This window comes from Amphiprion ocellaris, chromosome 18, assembly GCF_022539595.1.
Source record: "Amphiprion ocellaris isolate individual 3 ecotype Okinawa chromosome 18, ASM2253959v1, whole genome shotgun sequence".
Taxonomy (NCBI): Eukaryota; Metazoa; Chordata; class Actinopteri; family Pomacentridae; genus Amphiprion; species Amphiprion ocellaris.
Window position 1 is genome coordinate 22,182,759 of NC_072783.1, and position 21,004 is coordinate 22,203,762.

Here is a 21,004-nt window from a genome sequence, read left to right on the forward strand (position 1 = left end):
AAAAATCTCTCCTACGTCCTCCTTAGCGTTTGTTAAATAGAGAGGCTATGCATTAAACCATTGCATAGCCAATAATTCATCATTCTGCACATGCGAAGATCTATGCAAACTCACACCAATGCAGAACTATAAATCCACCTTGAGTCCATAGCCGGCTTTCCACCGCAGATGCAAAGTGGTGCAAAAGTTTAAAGGAACATCTCCCTGATTGGCCCCTTTCTGCCTTCCTGTTTCCATTGCACTGTGGGATCCGACAGCTTTGACCGTGATGTGAACTCTAAGTGCACCACAACAACAACGACAAATAGCAATTACTGGAGATAAGTGGAGCAGCTAGGAATGAGAACAATGGCATGTTTGTTATGTTTTCCTACATATACGGTGGACTTTCCAGTGTAGATGGTGATGTTACAAAGGAGAAGACTCGACAGGGACAGCAAGAAAAAAGTTGGTGTTAAGTCTCTCTAGCAGTTTATTAGGGTGGCTCAGATGTACCTTGCATCGAGCAGGTTCTTATTATTGTTCAAAAACAGCCTAGAAACAATTCTACAGGGCGGTTTATGTGGTTGGAACATACATAAAGGTTCAAGGGTTCCCTAAAGTGGCCCGCACGCTCTTGCACTTGGACTGCAAAATGGCTTGATGTCCCCGCCTGATGCAAGTTGTTGCCCAGTTTATGACACCCAAACATATACTTCAAATGGATTAAGTTCACTGCTGATCTCAGTACAGGAAACCTGGAGAAACACTGAATGAGATAATAAAGATGAGTATCGGAAATTGCAGCGTTGAAACGTAAATCCCAAACACCCCCAAACTCCTGAAGCTGTAAACGTGTGACCTGCACCCTAGGGCCTGGCTGTCACCATGACATTCATCACAGTACTCAGTGCCAGCCGCTACTTCCTGTCTCTCCAGGAGAGGTGAACCTTTACTGACTGTATCGGTCCACTGGCCTGCGTTGCTCTGTCTGTCCTAAGCCAGTGTTGAGTCTCAGTCATCATGTTGCATTCAAATCTGTCACATACTTTCATTTGATTGCATCATCCAAGTGATGTCTGTTTATTTGATGTTGTAATTTAAATTGTAGCTTCTACGGATATACTGGTCAAACTTTTTTTCAATCTCTTATATTCCAGTATTCCAGAAGTACACAAGAAGTTTACATACACAGACTACACATATTAGGTAATCTGCTCTGTTGACAGCCTCAGTGTTTCCCAGCTCAGTCTGTTGTTGTGAGTCACGTATGCCATTTTGCGCCATTTTACCACAACCGTTGATGCTCGCACGTGTGCATCTCACACAACGAGGCAACTCACAGTCGCCACCAGTAAGTCAGTGTGATCGACATTGCTGCCTAATCACAGAATGTATTTGAATTGAATTGAAAGAACGTAAGAACTTCTGGAATTTGTTGATAGTCTGATCATATAATTAACCAAATTAATAGCCTTTATTACAGTGAACCACAAACTGCAGCTGGAAAATATCTTGCATTTATCACCAACAAATGAAGGCAAATTAAACGTCGTATCGCTGCTGGTTTCAACGGTGTGCATGCAGCTCCAGTTTTCTTGCGCCATCACTAAATACCTTGTGAGAAAGTTATTCTAAATGTGAGATGTGATCGCTTGCGTGAACATGTGCTTTCGGGAGTGAGCCCATGTGTGTGTGTTTTTGTGCAAACACTTCTCGTATTTCTGTCTCGTGCCTCGACTCGTGTCACAGGCAGATGCCCAAAAGAATCCAGAGTCATGTTCCTCATGTCTGCTCAATGCTGGAAATCTCGTGTGGCTTTACACTCAGGTGTTGACATCCTCTGAGGTCATGCACAAAGCCGGACAGTCCTGACCTTTTTACACCACAACAACGTGTGTGTTTTTGTGTGTATCTGCTTATGTGCCTGTGTGTGTGATAAAAAAGCTGGCATCACTTCATACGAGGACTCCTTCCCCCCTCCTCTGTACATGCTGATGAGTGGCTGGGATAGCCCCCTTCTGACTCCGGCCCTTTCATGCAGTCCTCACTTTGAAGAAACACCTGCTCCCCCTCCACCTCCACACTCTGCACGCATCCTTTCCTGTTTCGTCAGTCTCACCACACACGTACACAACTCTCTGCACTGGCTCCTGATAAGGAATATTGCTGTTAGATGACAAGTGTGACGTGATTGCACGTGCACACACACACACAAAAAAAGTTTTAATTACCGGGAGTGGAGGATGCTGGAGATACCGGGAAGAAGTGAGGATCTGAGGATGGGAGTGGAACAGCTGTTAATGTAATAGGGTCTTGACTCAGGGGAGCAGCTTTGTTTTCAACTGGTGGAAAAAGCTGAAAGAGGCTGTGTATGTCACTTTTTTCTCTCCTCAAAAATGTTGATCTGATCATTGTAACGCATTGATATTTACTCATCATTTATCACAAAATGGGTTTCTATTTAAATGTAACCACTGTAATAATTTACTTTTAAAATACAAACAAATTCTAACAGTAATGTGCTGTTTTTCCATCATATGTGGCTCCCATTCACGCCTGTCAATCATCATTAGGCAACGCAGACTAGCCCTACATGTGGTGAGACACAATGAAGCAGCTGGTCGAGTATTGTTATGGAAACCTGATACTATCAGAAGGGCTGACAGGTCTAGCACAACATTAAGGAAGGTGCTAGAAGAAGACACTGGTCCGGAGGACATAGAACTTTTGACTGCAATGCTGGATGAAGAACTTTATTCGTGTCACCATTCTGTCAGATGCTCCTGACTGACTGAGTTTGTCATTTTGACCTCATAAAATTTAATCAGATAATAATACAACATGTACACTAAGTTTGGGGTCACCCAGGCAATTTCATGTTTTCCCTGAAAACTCACACTTTTAGTCATGCAGTAACATAACTGACCAAGGGTTTTCTAATCATCAGTTAGCCTTTCAACAACATTAGCTAACACAATGATGCTACATTGTGATGATGGTTGCTGGATGTAGATATTCCATTAAAAATCAGCTTTTTCCAGCTAAAATAGTCATTTACCTCACTAACAATGTCTAGACTGTATTTCTGATTAATTTAATGTTATCTCAATTGAAAAAAAAATCCTTTTCTTTCAAAAATAAGGACATTTCTAAGTGACCCCAAACTTTTGAACAGTAGTGTAGGTATTTTAGATTACTATGCAAAGTAGTTATTAACTAAGGTTGTCAGTAAATGTAGTGGGAATCAAAAGTGACACATTTGACACCTCTGGCTTGTGGGTCAGTAGAAATATAAAGCCGCTCAAAGTAGCTTAAGGGTGAGCTAAAAGGTTAATCTACACACCGTTGGTCAAACAGTCTAACACGTTTTTTTTTTTTTTTTTTTTTTTTTGTTTTTTAGTCATATAAGTACTCTTTTCATGGCAGACGCCTTTCATCCAGTTCTGCTGCATTCTCCTGCATGATATTCACGTGATGCTCGACCATCCCGAGCCGCCGCTGGACACGCCTCGGGATGTTTGCATCCACCCGCCGCCTGACTCCGCCTCCTCCTCCCGGTATAAATGAAGAGCGGCGGCGCAGCGGAGGCAGGTGAACACCGACCGAAGGTCAGTGCGGCAGCTCGTTCTCCATCCTACCGGCTGAGACACTCGGGAGCGCAAACATGACGGCAGAGCAGCGACATGTGATCAGCGTCCGCATTATCGGAGGAGTCCACAGGGACGCACCGAAACTCAAGGTGGGGCACGAGAACTTTATTTTTCCCCCCTTTATTTATCTCCAGCATTGTGATTGTTTCACTTGCTTGTTTGAGAATAGTTCTAATTCTGACTGTTTTCTCACCCCACAGATGTTCATGGTGTCTGTGCTGTGGTCTGATGGGGCTGAAGTGATCATCTACAGGTCCTTCCAGGATTTCAAGAAATTCCATGTAAGTCAAGTTTTAAAAAAAATAATAAATAAACAGATAAGTTAAATGTCAGAACTTCTGTGTGACAATAGTTGGATGAACCTTTAACCTGTGCCTATTCAGACTAATATTGTATATCTTTGTTTTTCAAAAGGCGCAGCTGAAGAAGAGGTTCCCTCACATGAATCCTTTTAAGAAAAACGACAGGATGATCCCCAAGTTTAGAGGTGAGACTATTTTCGCTCTGTGTTCCCAATGTGCGTCAGATTAAATAAAAGCAACTGTAAAGCCCTGTTGCAAACTAGAGGAATTAAATTGTTTTTTATCTTCAGGAATACATTTTATTCTGCTGCGTATCCTCCCTAAATTCAATAATTCTACCTAAATGACTTTGATTTTGCATTGGAAACGTTGCTGAGCTGCTCTTTGAAAAGAAAATAAATGCACTCATCTTCTGTTGTGCTAATGTGTCTAAATCCTTTCTAGGAAAGGCCCGGAGGAGCAGCATGCAGCAGAAAGGCTCCAAGAAGTCTGTGAGGCGAATGAAGTTCCTGGAGAGCTACTGCGACAAGCTGATGAAGTGCGAACAGACTGTGACCCAGAGCTCAGAGGTCACCCGATTCTTCACGCCTAAAGACCACGACCTGCAGCCAGACTTCACTAAGAACAGGTGGGCTCTCAGTTCTTTTAGGAATCTAGTGAATTTGATGAGACTTCCTGGCGATGAATTAAATATCAATTTCTCTGCTTACACAGTGTCATGATCCTGAGGCCTGATGATCTGTCGGATGGCTCTGGTGGGGGAGGAGGTAGCGTCCACCAGCCAGCAGGCAACGTCACTCACCCGTTTGTCACCCAGACTTACCGCTGTGTGGCCGCTTACGAAACCAAAGACACCAAGAATCGTCCATTTAAGGTGGCCGTGGACGAGAAGCTGGACGTCCTGATCAAAGACCCTGCAGGTCAGTACTTCAGCTTTCGTTCAATATGTAAAGCACACAATTTTTTGTCCTTTGTGCTCATTTCTGTCTTTTCTTCTCCAGGTTGGTGGCTGGTGGAGAATGAGGATAAGCGCCTGGCCTGGTTTCCTGCTCCCTACCTGGAGCTACTGGAAGGAGAGGATGATGACGAGGCTGGATTTCCGCCAGGAGGTGAGATATTTACTTGTCAGTTAAACTGTAAATTGAAAAGCGGCAGTTGTAAACATATTTATGACACAGATAAGCTCCTATTAAGCATTATATGTATGCCACATTTGCACTGATAACACTGCTGTAAAGTCTAGTTGTTAGAGCAGCCGACACCCATCCACTATTTTCCACTTACTTGATCTGAAGAAGTTTTTAGCTGTAAAAAAAAGTGCTGCTTTGTTGTTAAAGCTTCTTCTCTCGGCTGTTTCCTGTAGGTGCTCTGTACTGTGCCGTGAAGAGCTACTCGACTAAGAAGGATGACGAGGTGTCTGTGTCCATCGGCACTGTGGTCGAGGTGCTGAGGAAGTCTGACAACGGCTGGTGGCTCATCAGGTATCACAATCTTGTCTGTCTACAAGAAGAGAATAACGAAATTTGAAACCTTTATCAGTGCTTCATCATCACAAAGTACCATTGTCTAGAGAGAGAGCTGAAATACAGTCTACATCTGCCTCAAATATTTCTCAGCATGTCAAATTCATGATCTCTATTCTGAGTATTTTAGCTTGCTTGCTGATTAATTATGTTCAAAAGGTTTTTAATGACTTGTTTGTCCTTCTAATGTTCCCTTTAGGGTTAATAATAAGGCAGGTTACATCCCCTCCATGTACCTGCAGCCCTACAACAACCCACGTGCAGGTATTTACAGTTTGAACAGGAAGCTGCATAGCTCCACTCTAAACCTGACAACCAGCAGGGATCCTCAGACTGCTCATCCAGCAGGCATCGGTGAAGAAGCCAGCCCACGACAGGAACCTGCAGGTCCATCCAGACCTCAACTCAGCGGCCCCAGTCTCCACAAGGCCCAGTCCCTGGATGTTCTCTCTGAGTCCTGGCAGCAGACACAAACAGGGCCGGACGCCTCGACCTCGGAGATCCGTGAACGCAGCATGAGCAACGTCAGCCTCGAGTCCAGCTTCTCTGACTTCTCAAGCCAAGGCTCATCCTCAAGTCTTAAAGATGAGAACCAGAGCGGCTCAGAGCGTCGTGCACAGCAGTCCGATGAAAGCGGCAGTTCACGCAGCAGCCCTGATGTCAGCCACAGCCCCAACACCAGCTTCAACAGCTCAATCAGGTCCGATGAGTCGGCCACTCCCAGGGTGCCGCCTCGACCCAAGACTGAGGAGATCCTGAGCCGCTGCACCACCATGACACGTAAGGCAGCCATGGCCACCAAGGCCCGGCTTCAGATCCAACCAGAGACCATCCACAGCCGCCTGTGAACCCAAAGATCCAGTGCTACATGTTACATACCCTGGACTGTTCATAATCACACTCTTTTTTTATTCATTATATGCACATATAAAATATTTAACCTCTTCAACACCACAGTCGAATGTGTTTTGTGCAGCATTGTTCATCCTTTAGAAACCTGGACAAGACAAATTTTTGTTGAATTCCATGACATTTCCATTTCATCAAATGGAACATGGCATCTTAAGTTTGAATATTTTACTCATAAGAAAAATGTAGCTTCAGTGAAGCATTAAAGGGAGCAGGTGCAAGGAAATGTATGTGACGTACAGTCATGCAGAGGTACAAAGAAATACTTTTTTTTATTAAGCTTGCCTAGGAGGAAATTGAAATAGATTGTTGGAGTTGAAGAGGTTAGAAATTTACTCTTAGCTTTATTTTATATTTCCCTGTTTCAGTTTTGGGGGCTGTTTTTAACATAGAAATCAGTGGATGTGGTAAATTCTGAACTGTCTAAAATATGATACATATTTGATTACATGATATAATATCTTTTTGTGCTTCATCATTCACTGCTGTATTTGTACTGTTTAGTATAATTTCCTAGTGTATATGTAAATACTGTCTCCAAATGCAAATGAAGTTATGACCTCCAGCAGGTTAGAATGTTGTGAAGTAGCAGCAGCAAAGAACAAGTCAGTGAACGCACTGACTGCCAACATGAAGGCCTTTTGATCGACTGCCAGAATCAGAGCACTGAAACATGACATACTCAGTAAACAAGCCCAAATAGATGACTTTATGAGTGTCCTGCCAGAACATGTTCTTTATCAGTGATAACCTCCTTTTTTGTTTGTCTTTTTGCATGGATGTTGTTCCTTTATGTACATTATACACTGCATATTAACCTGTGTGAGCTCACAGTGTAACTTTACAAGATCTTAGCGTGGCAGTGAAATCAATAAAATGCTATTTAACAAGACGTCTGTCACGGATCAGTGCTTTGTGAACAGAATGGGTGTGTGTTTGGGTGCTCGTGGGTTTTCAGGTATTTCTACATCCAGTAAGAAAGACAAACACGGAGAGAACATCACCAACATATTCCCATAAATGCTCACTTTTTGGAGGTGATCGTTTTTCTCAATCTTTATTGCTTTAAGTGACTCTGCACCGCAAATATCAAGTAAAAGCACAAGTATGAATGAGTAAAACGGCTGACAAATAACACAACCATATAAATGCAAAACACGAGGACAGGAATGCACTCTGCATATCTTTCAGTAACAGTTTCTTAGAGGGTGCGTGCATGAGACTGACACTGTCACAACCATGATATGATACCTGTCGTCATCTCATGTCAAGTAGCCTTTATAAATGACACTTAGATCATTGATAGTCCAAAATGGACAAAGATCCATTTGTTATGGCAACTTGACATGAACCAGTACAACATATCATTTTCTGTTATGACAACAAGCATTAACCATGAATGTTTGTGAGGACATTCATCCATTAGGTATGTGATTAATGTCAAGTGTCTGTCAACACCTTAGTGGATGCGTAGAGCATGAGCGTAAAAGAGAAATTTAACGCAGATCCGGATGACTTTCTTTAAAACTGTAAAATAGGACATTGGTAATAGCATCCCTGACTTTGGCATGGGAGATCTTTGGTTCAAATCCTGGTCAGAAAAAATTATAAATTGTAATGGCCTCATGGAGCATTTAGTTGGGATTTTGCATTCTCTAGCTGTTGCTCTAACCTTACCTATCAAGACTTAACCTAACCCTAAACTCTACCCAAATATTTTGGTTAAATTTGATAATTATGCCTCATATGTCATGTTTCTGACAGGTTACATTATCTGGTTGACTTTCATATACAAGTTATTCCAAACCCTGGTGCCATTATAGGCCTTATGCTAGAGCAAGTAAACAGGGAAACGTGATGTAATATGGAGCACAACCATCCAAAACCTTATAAATTAAAAGACTTCTCAGTGTGTTGATTAAACTCGTACAAATTCATCTCTGTACATGTATTTTTAGGAGAGTTTTCCATGAACATAGTCCATTTGTACCTTAAACATGGCTTAGATGTAACTTTATATAATTGGGTCAGACAATATCAATTCAGGTAATAAGTTGCTGCACCATCTTAGATTTGGTTCACTGTTGACTTAGTTACTGTTTGGGACCAAATCTAAATTCTGTGAAATATTTTCACAAATTTTAAGGAATTCCATTTTTTGGAACTAAGAATTTTAGCATTTCCCCCCTGAAGAAAGACAGTATTACCTGTTTAGACATTTTAAGGGTTTAATAATAACAGAAATATGACTCCCATAGCCATTAATTTATCTGAGGTCACAGATACAGTTGTTTACAGCACATGCACTTGATTGAATAACTTTAGCAGAGGTCATTATTTTAATTCCTGATCCTTTAAAAAAGGAGCATTCTTTCAAACCAACATAGCAAAGTGTCTGTAAGTATACATATTTATGAATGTATGCACATTTCCTACTAGAAATGCAGTCTTTGGTCAACATTTCACCAACTTTTATGGCCTCTAGCATCAGTAGAGTTTGATATTTGGCACGTATAGCAAGGCAGCATTTCAGTTTTTGTTATTTCGACATGCCAAAATGGTGATGTGAACTTATTTGCACGACCACAAAAGCTGGTGTGTACAGGGGTCTATATATTGTCTTTAAATGTGCAAAGTTACAAGTTGCTTTCATATTGACCTCATGTTGAAATTTACCAAAGTATGAGGCTTATTTATGCTTTACTGAATGTTTAGTCCCCCAGTTTGAGTGCACCAGTTTACAGCATTGTAAAAACTAATCTAGAGTACACAGTAGAAAGCCATAAACCAGTTCTGAGGAATAATAAAGAAACTGAAAATCTGACCCTGAGTGGAGAAAAGGTTGGTTTCTTAGGTTTGCTTTGTATGAAACCCTAGAAGTCTGAGTCTGCCATTTTCAGACTGTCATTGGTACACTAACGTTTCAAAGTGGAAATTCTCAGCCACAGAGGTAACTTCTTATTTTGCTCCTGATATGTCTTCCAGCACAGAAAAAACACCACACTGACTGATTAACAATGTTAAAAGAACTTGACTCTCACCAGAGGGGCCTTTAACATTTAATAGAACTAATCAAAAGCATATCCATATATCCTAGATATGACGAAATCTGTGCCGCTACACTTTATAATACTATGCTGTGTGGTACTTCAGCTATGAATATAATACATTGCAATAATACACAGGATTGGGGGATTTAATACTATCCAGGCATCCTTTAAAGGAATTATCTTGACTCTTTTCCTGAATTAGCCATAGATAGAGAAAATTCTAGTTTTACTAATACCTTTTATTTTTCTACTGAGAATCAAGTATGTACCAAAAACATATGATATAGGTATTTTACAATCATTTACTTACATAATAATAGAAACTCAGACAGTTATATCAATCAGAGCAGATTAATAAACTGACAACATTAAGCCTTGAGTTATTTGTCATGAGGTGTGAGCATTGTTAAGACAGATTTGTGTTATAAAAGCAACTTCTGTGTTTCATATCAGTCATTCAAATTCCAGAAGAACGAGAGCTTCCTGTCAAACCTGCTATCATCTGAATAACTGTCTCAGAGGAGGCTTAGACAAAGAGTCTCTATTAAAGAATAGAAAAATGACTAACTTACTTGACAATGCGATCATGAAATGTTAATGAGAGCAAATACGTGGAGAAGTACAAAAGGAAATAATTGGTGGTTACAGAGAGGAAGTGACAGATGTACAAAAACTCTGATTGCCTCATTTGGGAAGAGTGAGTTCTGCCAAGGAAACCAAACTACAAACACGAAGAGACCAAAGCTGCATTGAAAAGACAAAGGCCTAAAGGTCATTGTTGTTGCGATGACATAGTCCTCATGAGGTCATGGCTGTTTTCTTAAGGGCTGTCATCATTGTCAGTCCAGTACAGTGAATGTATACCAATCAGCCACCACATTAAAGTCAACTTGTATTCAACAGTATATTGTCAACAAGTCTTTGAAAATCCAGATATAATGCGTATGACATCAGAGATACTGACACATTCATTTAAATAAAAAGTGAACAATACAAACCACCTGTCTAATTTATAGACCCCACTTACATAAACTGTTCTGACCCTTCGGGGCATGGAGGTTGCACCTGTTGGGTGTTCTTTGGTGTCTGGATGTTAACAGTGGATCCTGTGGGTCCTTTGGGTTGTGGGGTGGTTCAGACTTGTTCCACCCTACAGATGCTTGATCAGATTGGGATTTATGAAGGTGGGTGACACATTAAGGCTGTTTTTAACACTGCTGCCTCACTGCAAGAAGGTTCTGGGTTTAAACCTGCTGATGTTCACTGCTGGTTTTCTATAAACTCCTCTGGCAACCTCAACAGTAATAACAATAACTTTATTTCTGTAGCACCTTTCAAAAACAAAACTACAAATTGAAGATAATAGAAAACAGATATTGCAAGGAAACACGGTCCAAAATGGGTAAGTTACGAATAAACTACACAATAGGAGTAAGTCAGAAGAAGGGATTTGACAGAGGACACTGAGTTTGTCTGCCCATATTCAGTGACAAGTCGAGACTTTGGAGTCATTGGTATGGCCCTGGTGAAGGATCTCAGGCAGTGCTCAGGCTCATAGGGAGCTACCAGATCACAGATACAGACAGGAGGCTGACTATTCAATGCTTTAAAAGCAAGAAGTCAAATATCCAAAGCAAATCTAAAACCTGTGGCAACCACTTAGGAGCAGCTATGATTGGTGTAATATGGTTGCTATGGAATGTGTTTAAAGTGTTGTTTCAGCATTTACTGCAGTCTTGGGATGTTTCGCACGCTGACGCCAGAACAAAGTACTTTACAATAGTCAAGTTGGAGAGAAGATGAAACTGCTGTTGACCTTTTCTAAGTCTGCAGGCAAGAGGAATGATCTGATCTTAATCAGCTGTCTCAGTTACTCCACTTTGGTTACCTGAGCATCATTGGACAACTCAGAGTAAAAAAAAACATCAAAGGAGTAGTCTGTATCTGAAAATTACTTTGTAAAGGACTCAAACTAGATTGCAGATTTGAAATCTTTTGGCAATTTATAATTGAGAAAGGGTGGATGTCATGTAAGAAACAATAATGGCACTAGGCCTTAACGGAACATACAGTTGGGTGTCATCTGAGTAGCAGTGTAAATTAATGCAAAGTCTATGTCTGATTCAGCCCAGGGTTAACATGTGCATAGTGAACAGGAGGCGACCCAAAGTAGACCCCTGTGGGACCCCTCAGAAATGAGGAGCACAAGACAAAACAAAAAACAAATATGAGCAATGACACCGGTTACACAATAAGCTCATAAACTTCAAGAAAAGGTGTGGACTGCCTGTCCCTCTCAAGTTGTAAGGTATTTCTAAATTGGCTGAAGGTGCAATGGAAACTTGTCCAGTATGTTCCCCGCCTCTTGCCATCAGCCAGCGTAGGCCGCAGTCAATAGTGACACTCTAAATGGAAAAATCAGGTATAGGTGATGGATGGAGTTCAGAGGTCAATCCATGCCTTGAGCTCTATGTAGTTTTCCTCCAGTGTCAAAGAAACATCCACATGTAGCCAGGACTCAAGGTTTTACTGCAGAACATTGCATTCCAGTGAGATAATCCATGTTACATGCTTCACCTGTCAGTGGTTTTAGTGATGTTTGCTGAATTCAAATACAACTATAATCTGTAAAATGACCAAGATGCTGATAAATAAAATCCATATATTTCTTTGAAATACTGGAGGATGATGTTAGAAGAAACCAGAAATGGGTGTCTGGATGGACTCTGTTGGTTCATCTGCTATCCTGATCTCCAAAATATGTTTCCTGTGAACATGATAAAGGCATCAATTGCATTTTTCAGTGCAACATAACTGGGAGAATAAAAATTAATGAAATGTAAACAGAACTTTTTGCAGATTGCTAAAGAAGAATCCAAACAAAATATTACTGACATTCTGGAGGGTTTTGCTTAATTACAAATGATTTTAACACCTTCCATGAATGATCTATTTGTTGAATTTTAATAAATTACAGAAAGAGAAAACCAAAACTGACATCTTCATGACTCATTGTTCTAATTATAATTGAGCAGACAAATCAGCATACTGTACATAGTGTCCAAGTTAGGATTTAATTATTTTGCACTTAAATTGATGATAATTGATGCCTCACTGAACCTGGGAAATTCCTTCAGAGTAAGGCCAGACATCACCCACTTTATCACCTCACTGCTGATTGTCTCTTGCTGCCCTGAATAACCTGCTAATGATGAACATGTTACATAACAAGTGGGGAGCACTGCATTCTCTTGTTACACTTTAATCAGTGGGCATATCAGCACATTCAGTAAATTTTTTAATTCCTCCTTGTTTTCTACTTTCACAAACCATTACTGCTGATGGCTGAGAATAGGGAGTTTTTGTTCATTCTTATTGGTAATTAACAGCTCAAGAGAACATTTTCATGATAAAGAGGCAGTTAAGCAGTTAAACTGAGATGATAATGCAGCAGCACTCTGAGGTTTGACTGTGTCACTCAGGGCATATGTATCCAATAATGCAGACATTTTTAAAGGGAGACAGAGGTAAATATGACAGAGAAATGTAGGATTTCTGAGACTTGTTCAAACCTTTTGTTCAGTTTATTGAGAAAGGCTAGACATGTGGCTTTTTGGACAGTAAAGCTTGTTCACCACTTTTGCCCAGACTGAAATATTCCAACAACTATTTGATGAACTGCAATAAAAGTTTGCAAAGGACAATGACTCTCAAAGACTTTGGTGACCTCTGACTTTTTTAGTGCCACAAAACAGGAAACTGATCCAGTGAAGTATCTTGATATAAACACAACCAATGTGCACAACATTTTGATATACTTCCCAGAAGATGCATCCTAAAGCAACCCATTCTCATTCTCAGGGCGTCAAATTTTGCCGCTTCGTCAAAGCCACTTGCAGGTGAGAAATATGCAGACGTTTTTCCAGTTTCTACCTTCAGATCCTCATTAAGGCCAATATATGGTTTCTACATTTGCAAAGAAATGCTTAAGATAAATTGTCATCTATCCAATCTGGTGGGTTTGTGTGGATCCTTCTGCGGACATCTGCATTCAACCAAAATGTTTGGCGACACAGACTGTCCAGACTGCAGGCGTGGCATCTGCTCGTGTGACATTAGAAAACAAGTAGTCTTGAATGCTTGCTATGAGAAGAGAGTGTTTGAGGAGATTCTTTATAATTCATCATTAATAGAGTGGTAATTGAAATAATTGCTGCCACACGATGGAAGTGCTTTGATTTGTTCATGCTTTCCATTGATGGAACCCAAACACATTGGAAAGTTCTAAAATCTCCAGGAATCCTGTGCTATATCTGCCCACTGTGCTAGAGCACCTCAGGAATAATCACTGACACGGTGCCAAAGCCCATCCTGTAAGCAGCTGCTATATCCGGGTAAAAGTGCAAAATCACAGCTTTTCAGAAACACCATATGAGCCCCATATGTTTTCTGTCTTCACATAAGAGGAAATACGACTGTCACAGTGACATGTACCTGCTGTAATATGAATAGAACCACATGTGCATCTGCACTGGATTGTGCACACAAAGCATGAATTGGCCCTCGGGGTGTAGGAGTGGTTGGAGGAGTAGATGAAGTGCAAGGATCAGGACTTTGACCAAAAGACAGTCTTGTGTCAGATGTTAATTTTTCTATGTTGTTCTATTTTGTGAATTTCAGATGTATGTCACTTTGGATAAAAGCATCTGCTAAATGAAATTGTAGAATTGTAGGATTGTGGCCTGATTAAGTTCGAGTGCCGAAACTACTTGTTTAAGTTCAAAAGAAAAAAAAATCAGTTTTGGTTAAAATACATGGTTTTACAACATTAAGCACATACAACAATGCAAACTTCTCATTACCCTTAAAGGAGAAACAGTCACAACACCAGCATTTGGTTACAGACTCATGGTGTGTATTTGGGACATTTACGGATTTTCATAGGTTTATTGCATCAGCTAAAAAATGCCAAGTGTTTTCAAATGTGATACCAAGAAGTTGTTGAAAAAACTTCCTTATGTGAATTTCCCCTGGCGTGGGCAACAATAAAGGATTGTCTTATCTTGTCTTATGTGAAAAATTGAAAGCGAGATTGGGGCTCTGCATTACAGTGTTGTGTAGAGATTTTACAGAGGATACTGAGCTTACCTGCATATGTTTAGTGAAAAGAGATTTTGGAGTCATTAGTGTGGCCCTGTTAAAGGATCTCATTCAGTGTTTAGCCTAACTGTGAGATAACAGATCACATGCGCAGACAGTAGTCTGACCATTCAAGGCTTTAATCCCTTAATGCTGATTGTGGCGAATTAGCATCATATCGCTTATCGACTGCAGCCGAGATAGCGTATGCATTCCCCCAATGCTGGATTGTGCATATTCAATCCATCCCTTGGAGCCTTTTGTAAGCACTGGTTTCTTGTAGGACCAGTTGGAGTGGGACCTGAATTATTATGTATCTGTTATATATCAATTTTTACGTTCTACAGACAAATTAATAACCTCCATTTATTTCAGCATCAGCTGGAAAGCAAAAACACAAATAATTACTTTTTAATACAATTGAAAATAAATTCAGGCGTCATGGGGTTAACAAAGCAATCAAATGTCAAAATCAATTCTAACGCCTGCAGTAAGCAGCAAAGGACAGCCAGAATTGTTTCTCTTGGCATGTGTTTAAAGAGTCATAGCAGCATTTACTGCAGTCTTGGGATGTTTCGCACACTGACGCCAGAATAAAGTACTTTACAATAGTCAAGTTGGAGAGAAGATGAAACTGCTGTTGACCTTTTCTAGGTCTGCAGGCAAGAGGAATGACCTGATCTTAATCAGCTGTCTCAGTTACTCCACTGAGCTCCACCTGAGCTTCATTAGACAACTCAGAGTAAAAATGACATCAAAAGAGTGACTTGTGTCTGAAAATTACTTTGTAAAGGACTCGGATTAGATTTACGATTTGAAATCTTTTGGCAATTTAGAATTTCAGAAAGGGTGGAAATTATATGGGAGACAGTAATTGTACCAGGCCTTAACGGAACATACAGTTGGGTGTCATCTGCGAAGCAGTGTAAATTAATGCAAAATTTATGTCTGATTCAGCCCGGGGCTAACATGTGCATAGTGAACAGGAGGTGACCCAAAGTAGACCCCTGTGGGACCCCTCAGAAGTGAGGAGCACAAGACAAAACAAAAAACAAATATGAGCAATGACACTGGTTACACAATAAGCTCATAAACTTCAAGAAAAGGCATGGACTGCCTGTCCCTCTCAAGTTGTAAGGTATTTCTAAATTGGCTGAAGGTGCAATGGAAACTTGTCCAGTATGTTCCCCGCCTCTTGCCATCAGCCAGTGTAGGCCGCAGTCAATAGTGACACTCTAAATGGAAAAATCAGGTATAGGTGATGGATGGAGTTCAGAGGTCAATCCATGCCTTGAGCTCTATGTAGTTTTCCTCCAGTGTCAAAGAAACATCCACATGTAGCTGGGACTCAAGGTTTTACTGCAGAACATTGCATTCCAGTGAGATAATCCATGTTACATGCTTCATCTGTCAGAGGTTTTAATGATGTTTGCTGAATTCAAATACAACTACAATCTGTAAAACGACCAAGATGCTGATGAATAAAATCCATATATTTCTTTGAAATACTGGAGGATGATGTTTAAAGAAACCAGAAATGGGTGTCTGGATGGACTCTGTTGGTTCATCTGCTATCCTGATCTCCAAAATGTTTCCTGTGAACATGATAAAGGCATCAATTGCATTTTTCAGTGCAACACAACTGGGATAACAAAAATAAGTAAAATGTAAACAGAACTTTTTGGAGACTGCAAAGGAAGAAACCAAACAAAATAATATTACTGACACTCTGGAGGGTTTTGCTTAATTACAAATTATTTAACACCTTCCATAACTGATCTATTTGTTGGATTTTGATAAATTACAGAAGTAGTAATTGAAACTGACATCTTCATGACTCATTGTCATAATTGAGCAAGAAATCAGCATACTGTACATAGTGGCCAAGATGAGGACATTGGGACTGAATTAATAATGATGATAACTGATGCCTCACTGAACCTGAGAAATTCCTTCAGAGTAACGTCAGACATCACTCACTTTATTACCTCACTGCTGATTGTCTCTTGCTGCCCTGAATAACCTGCTAATGATGAACATGTTACATAACAAGTGAGGAGCACATAAGAGGAAATCGACCATCAGAGTGACATGTACCTACTGTGACATGAATAGAACCACATGTGCATCTGCACTGGATTGTGCACACGAAACATGAATTGGTCCTCAGGTTGTAGGAGCAGTTGGAGGAGTACATGAAGTGTAAGTATCAGGACTTTCACCAAAAGACAGTCTTGTGTCAGACCATAATTTTTTTGTGTTGTTTCATTTTGTGAAGTAAGATTTGTTTTCCCTCATATGTTTCCATTTTCACTTATTTTTTGGTTAAGTTCAAGCACCAAAACTGAGAGAAAAACACCACAGTTTGGGTTAAAATACATGGTTTTACAACATTAAGCACATGACACACAGCAAAAAAGAAGCAACAGTAACAACACTGGCATTTGGCTACAAGCTCATGGTTCGCATTTGGGACATTTCCTGATTTTCATAGGTTTATTGCATCAGCTAAAAGGTGACAAGTGTGTTCAAATTAGATGCCAAGAAGCTGTTAAAAAACTCCCTGATGTGACAAGTTGAGAGTGAGATAGGGCTTCTGCACTGTGGCGTTGTGTAGAACCTGCTCACACACAAACCTTCGGACATGGTAAACATTATTGTAAGAATTCAGCTTAACTCACTGATGCAGTATTTCAAAGTTTCTGCAACCTTTACACATTTCAGAATTGTGGTATTTTCATGTAAGTTTGTAACCACAGTATTCAAATGCAGAGTTCACAAAATCCCTGGACAGAAACACAATAGCGTCAGCTGCTCGGTGAGTCACATGCAGGCCGTAAACATTCGGCTGTTTCCCAACTTTGTGCGATGATATACAATTGAGCAATGAAAACCTATGTGCAGATACTTTTGTTCTCTTGAAAGGCAGATAATGATTGATGCCTTTTTCAAACAGCAGTAGTTTGCATTTGAAAAATGATTCAGTGAGCGATTTTAGGTTGGACACTGTTCCCTGCTTTCATCAGCGATAAGCAGCAAGTACACATATCGAGTCATTTCTTTTGTGCTTATCATCTAAAGGGATGGACAAGCAAATCATATTTCTGGAACTATTGCAACAAAGATTATATCAGTTACTAGTTATGTGACTAGTTATTTTTTAGGTCTCACTTTTGCAGTGACATGATAAAATTCTATTCTTTTATTTCAATGGCACATGACCTGACATCATGTTTTCAGTGCATGCAAAAGCAACTAGGGCATTTTTCTTATCAGGGATGATTGTAACTCCTACTTTCACTTTAGTTTAGCGGTTTCAAAGGATCTATTGTATTTAATGACAAAGACAAGGAAGCCTGTGTGTTTGTGTGTGTGCGTGTGTGTCATTTACCGTTGCCAGAAACTCTAAGGAAGTACTGTGAATTTGCTCAGTAATTAGTCAGTTATGTTGGAGAAGGAGCAATAAACCCTCCATTACAAAGAAATCACACTGCACGCTTACATCACAGTAATGTGTAATCATATTTAATCTTTTAGAAAACAAGCACACTCACTATTTATGTTTGGTGATTACCTGGTATGACATTGTTCTTAAAATAATGAATTTGTTATCAAGCTGTTGGATAAACACACAAAAGGAAAAATACGTCTGATAGTGCAAAATATCCACTTCCTCATAGCACAAAATTAAACCGCAAACCAGCAAGAGCTCTGCAGAACATGCATGTGTGCGCAGATTATCTAATAAAGATATGTTTTTGTCAGGGCACCCACCTGATCTCCCTCACTCCCTCATCCTCCCCCTCTCCCTCCTTTCTGTTAAATTCCCCTGGTTGTCTCCCTTTCTGTTCTATCTGTCTCCCTCTCCCTGCTCTCCCACTGAAGCCTGGCTGAGCTGCTCTGCACAGCTGTCCCTAATCACTAATCAGTCTCATCCACAGAACTCCAGGCAGCTGTGGCACAGCACACCTGTTACTCATCTCCTCCATAAAAGCCGGTCTCACACTCCATACCCTGCCAGATAGTAAACTCTGCTCCAGCAGTCAGTTCTGTCTAGCTGCCTGCACATTTCTGCTCTAGTAGAAATACGCTCCTTCTAACTCTATTCTCTTGCCTGCTGTCCCAGCTGCCCATTTCTGCCAGTCCTGCTTTCTGAAACCAGCCTTGGGATTTCCCTGATCAGACCCTCCGGACTCTCCCCTCTCCTGCTCCTGGATCCCCAACCTGCCCCTGGATTTCCATGCCTGCTGAGCTCCCCAGCTCTTTGGAACATCCTCTCTGCTTTCCCCCCTGGAACGGGGCACTTCTGCCCGCTCTCGGCCGCCGACCAGCACCCGAGCAGAGGTCGCCTGCTGGGCCACCGGTTCCCGGTACAGTTGCCCCCCCGCCCTCCCCTTTAGTGAGTTCTCCTTAGTTTAATCCCTGGTCACTTAGTTTCCCCACTTGTTTCCTGGTTTACCCTGCTTCTCTGTTAAATAAATCACCTTTTGTTCCTGCATCAGTTCCTCGTCTGTGTGCCCTCTGCTCGGGTTTACCCGACAGTTTTATATGCTTCCTTAAAGGAATGACACTCACTTCTTAAAAGGAAAAACTTTTTGTTAACAGGAGGCTTAATAATAGCTCTAGGAATCTGACTGGCAAAACTGCAGTCTGTTGATTAAACTGTGACTGAACAAAATCTCTGGATTCTGTTGAATAAGTCTTTTCTGTTGTAGATCCGTGAACAGTCATTTAAAGGAAGCAAGGTTTCAAGTTCTCATGATTCATTCCCCTTAATGAGAAACTGTTCTGGTGATAAAATGTAGAAATTCATCTGCTGTAGCGTACTAAGGAGCAGAATATTCCAGAGCAACACACAAAGATCCAAAGCTGTAAATTTGGTAAGACCCCATTTCAGGAGACCGCTAATCAAAAATTCTCCTCCAAATGGAATATCTGCTGATGGGATGTTTACTACTAAAGGACCACTAACTGCTCTCTTGGAGACAACAGGATACCTCCTACCTCCACTAGAATCTGATGAAGGTCATAAAGTGTCAACTGTGAGGAAAACCACACCTCTGCACAATTAGCATTCTGACCTTCTGATCTCCCTAACTAACACCCAGAACTTGGTATGCAAGAATGGATTCAACAGTTTAAATCAGAACATTTAAGAAATGCAGCATCACTGGAGTGACGATCTGGACTCAGTTTCTGATACCAGGTTGATCAGGACCAGTATGGAAGAAGAACACATGGAATCTGAAGTGTTTGTGGAAGATGCACACATGATACACAAACATCCTCCTCTGTCTGTCACAGACCACAGCCATAAAAGACACACAGAGACTTTTTACTCTGCGAATATTTACTCCCTTTATCTTTTTTTCTTAGTATTAGTGACTGTATATGCTGTTATGTTTAACCATGTTATAATTTTACCTTCATGTAGCCTAAAGTCTACAATTTCTAAGTTTATTCTTATGTTTACAGATTTTATTATTATCTCAGGAACTATATGAGAAAAACATATTGTTTGGTGTCATTTTAATCATGTATTCGGTGTTATTTCAGATCTGTGATAACCATAAACATTAAACAATTGGAATTCTACATTTAAGAAATGGACTAAGAGTAAGTTATAAAGGTATTTGGCCTCTGACCTCTCCTGGACAGTGAAGCTCAACACCACCCACTGGGAGGAACACTTCCATGATTGGTTAGATGCTGATTTGCATTTGGCTCCAAAGCTTTCTGTATAGAGGGAAGTAACTGGAATGCAACTTGGTTTTTAGTTGTTTTAAGTTTAGTTTTTTTGGGTTTAGTTTTTGTTTAAGTTCGGACTTTGTTTTTGACCTTTTTGACTCTAACCTGGGCTTTTAGAAAAATCAACTTGGGCTTGTAACTGAGCTTGTAAGAATGGGGATCTCAGAAAAATGCAACTCTTAGAAGGATGCAATCGAACTTAAGAATTACTTAAGAACTACAACAGAGCAAATATTTCCTTGATAACTACCTTTGGCTCTTAGTGTTTTTACTTTGGCACACTTTTGCAATCCACACCTGCCAAGGTTCCTTCTGCGTTCCTGAACCAACTCATCCAGCAGATCATGACAACTCCACATTTCATTTCCCCACAGGGATAAATCAAGTTTCTTATCATTTTAATATAACATTATAACTTATTCTATGTCGATCATCTGATATATTGTATTTTTAAACTAAATCTACAAAGTAAGCAGTGAATAAAGTTAAAAAAAACACAATATTTGCATCTAAACTGTAGTGCAGTGAAGTATAAAGCAGCAGAAAATGGAAGTGTTCAAGTAAAGTAACTCAAAATTGAAGTACAATAGTTGAATCAATGTACTTTCCACATTTGTTTCAAAATACAAAATATTCTCCTTCATGGTAAATTTTTTCACAAATGAATTTTGTGCAAGACACTTAATTTTATCAAAATTTCA

At 40.3% G+C, this 21,004-nt stretch overlaps 1 protein-coding gene across 1 annotated transcript; it reads left to right on the plus strand.

The window, feature by feature from the left end:
- The first annotated feature begins 3,561 nt into the window (after nucleotides 1–3,561).
- Nucleotides 3,562–7,258, plus strand: LOC111588436 (NADPH oxidase organizer 1-like). Its single transcript, XM_023298840.3, has 8 exons — nucleotides 3,562–3,721; nucleotides 3,833–3,913; nucleotides 4,047–4,119; nucleotides 4,379–4,562; nucleotides 4,649–4,854; nucleotides 4,936–5,043; nucleotides 5,298–5,415; nucleotides 5,657–7,258. The coding sequence occupies exons 1-8, from the start codon at nucleotides 3,647–3,649 to the stop codon at nucleotides 6,303–6,305; spliced, it is 1,494 nt and encodes a 497-aa protein (XP_023154608.1). The 5' UTR covers nucleotides 3,562–3,646; the 3' UTR covers nucleotides 6,306–7,258.
- The last annotated feature ends 13,746 nt before the right edge of the window (nucleotides 7,259–21,004 follow it).

What these genes read in the sequence shown, in the direction of transcription:
- LOC111588436 (XM_023298840.3), top strand. Translation starts at nt 3,647, where the DNA reads ATGACGGCAGAGCAGCGACATGTGATCAGCGTCCGCATTATCGGAGGA. An exon ending in AGGATTTCAAGAAATTCCAT is followed by an intron (nt 3,914 to 4,046) that starts GTAAGTCAAGTT and finishes GTTTTTCAAAAG; the next exon opens with GCGCAGCTGAAGAAGAGGTT. An exon ending in CCAGACTTCACTAAGAACAG is followed by an intron (nt 4,563 to 4,648) that starts GTGGGCTCTCAG and finishes CTGCTTACACAG; the next exon opens with TGTCATGATCCTGAGGCCTG.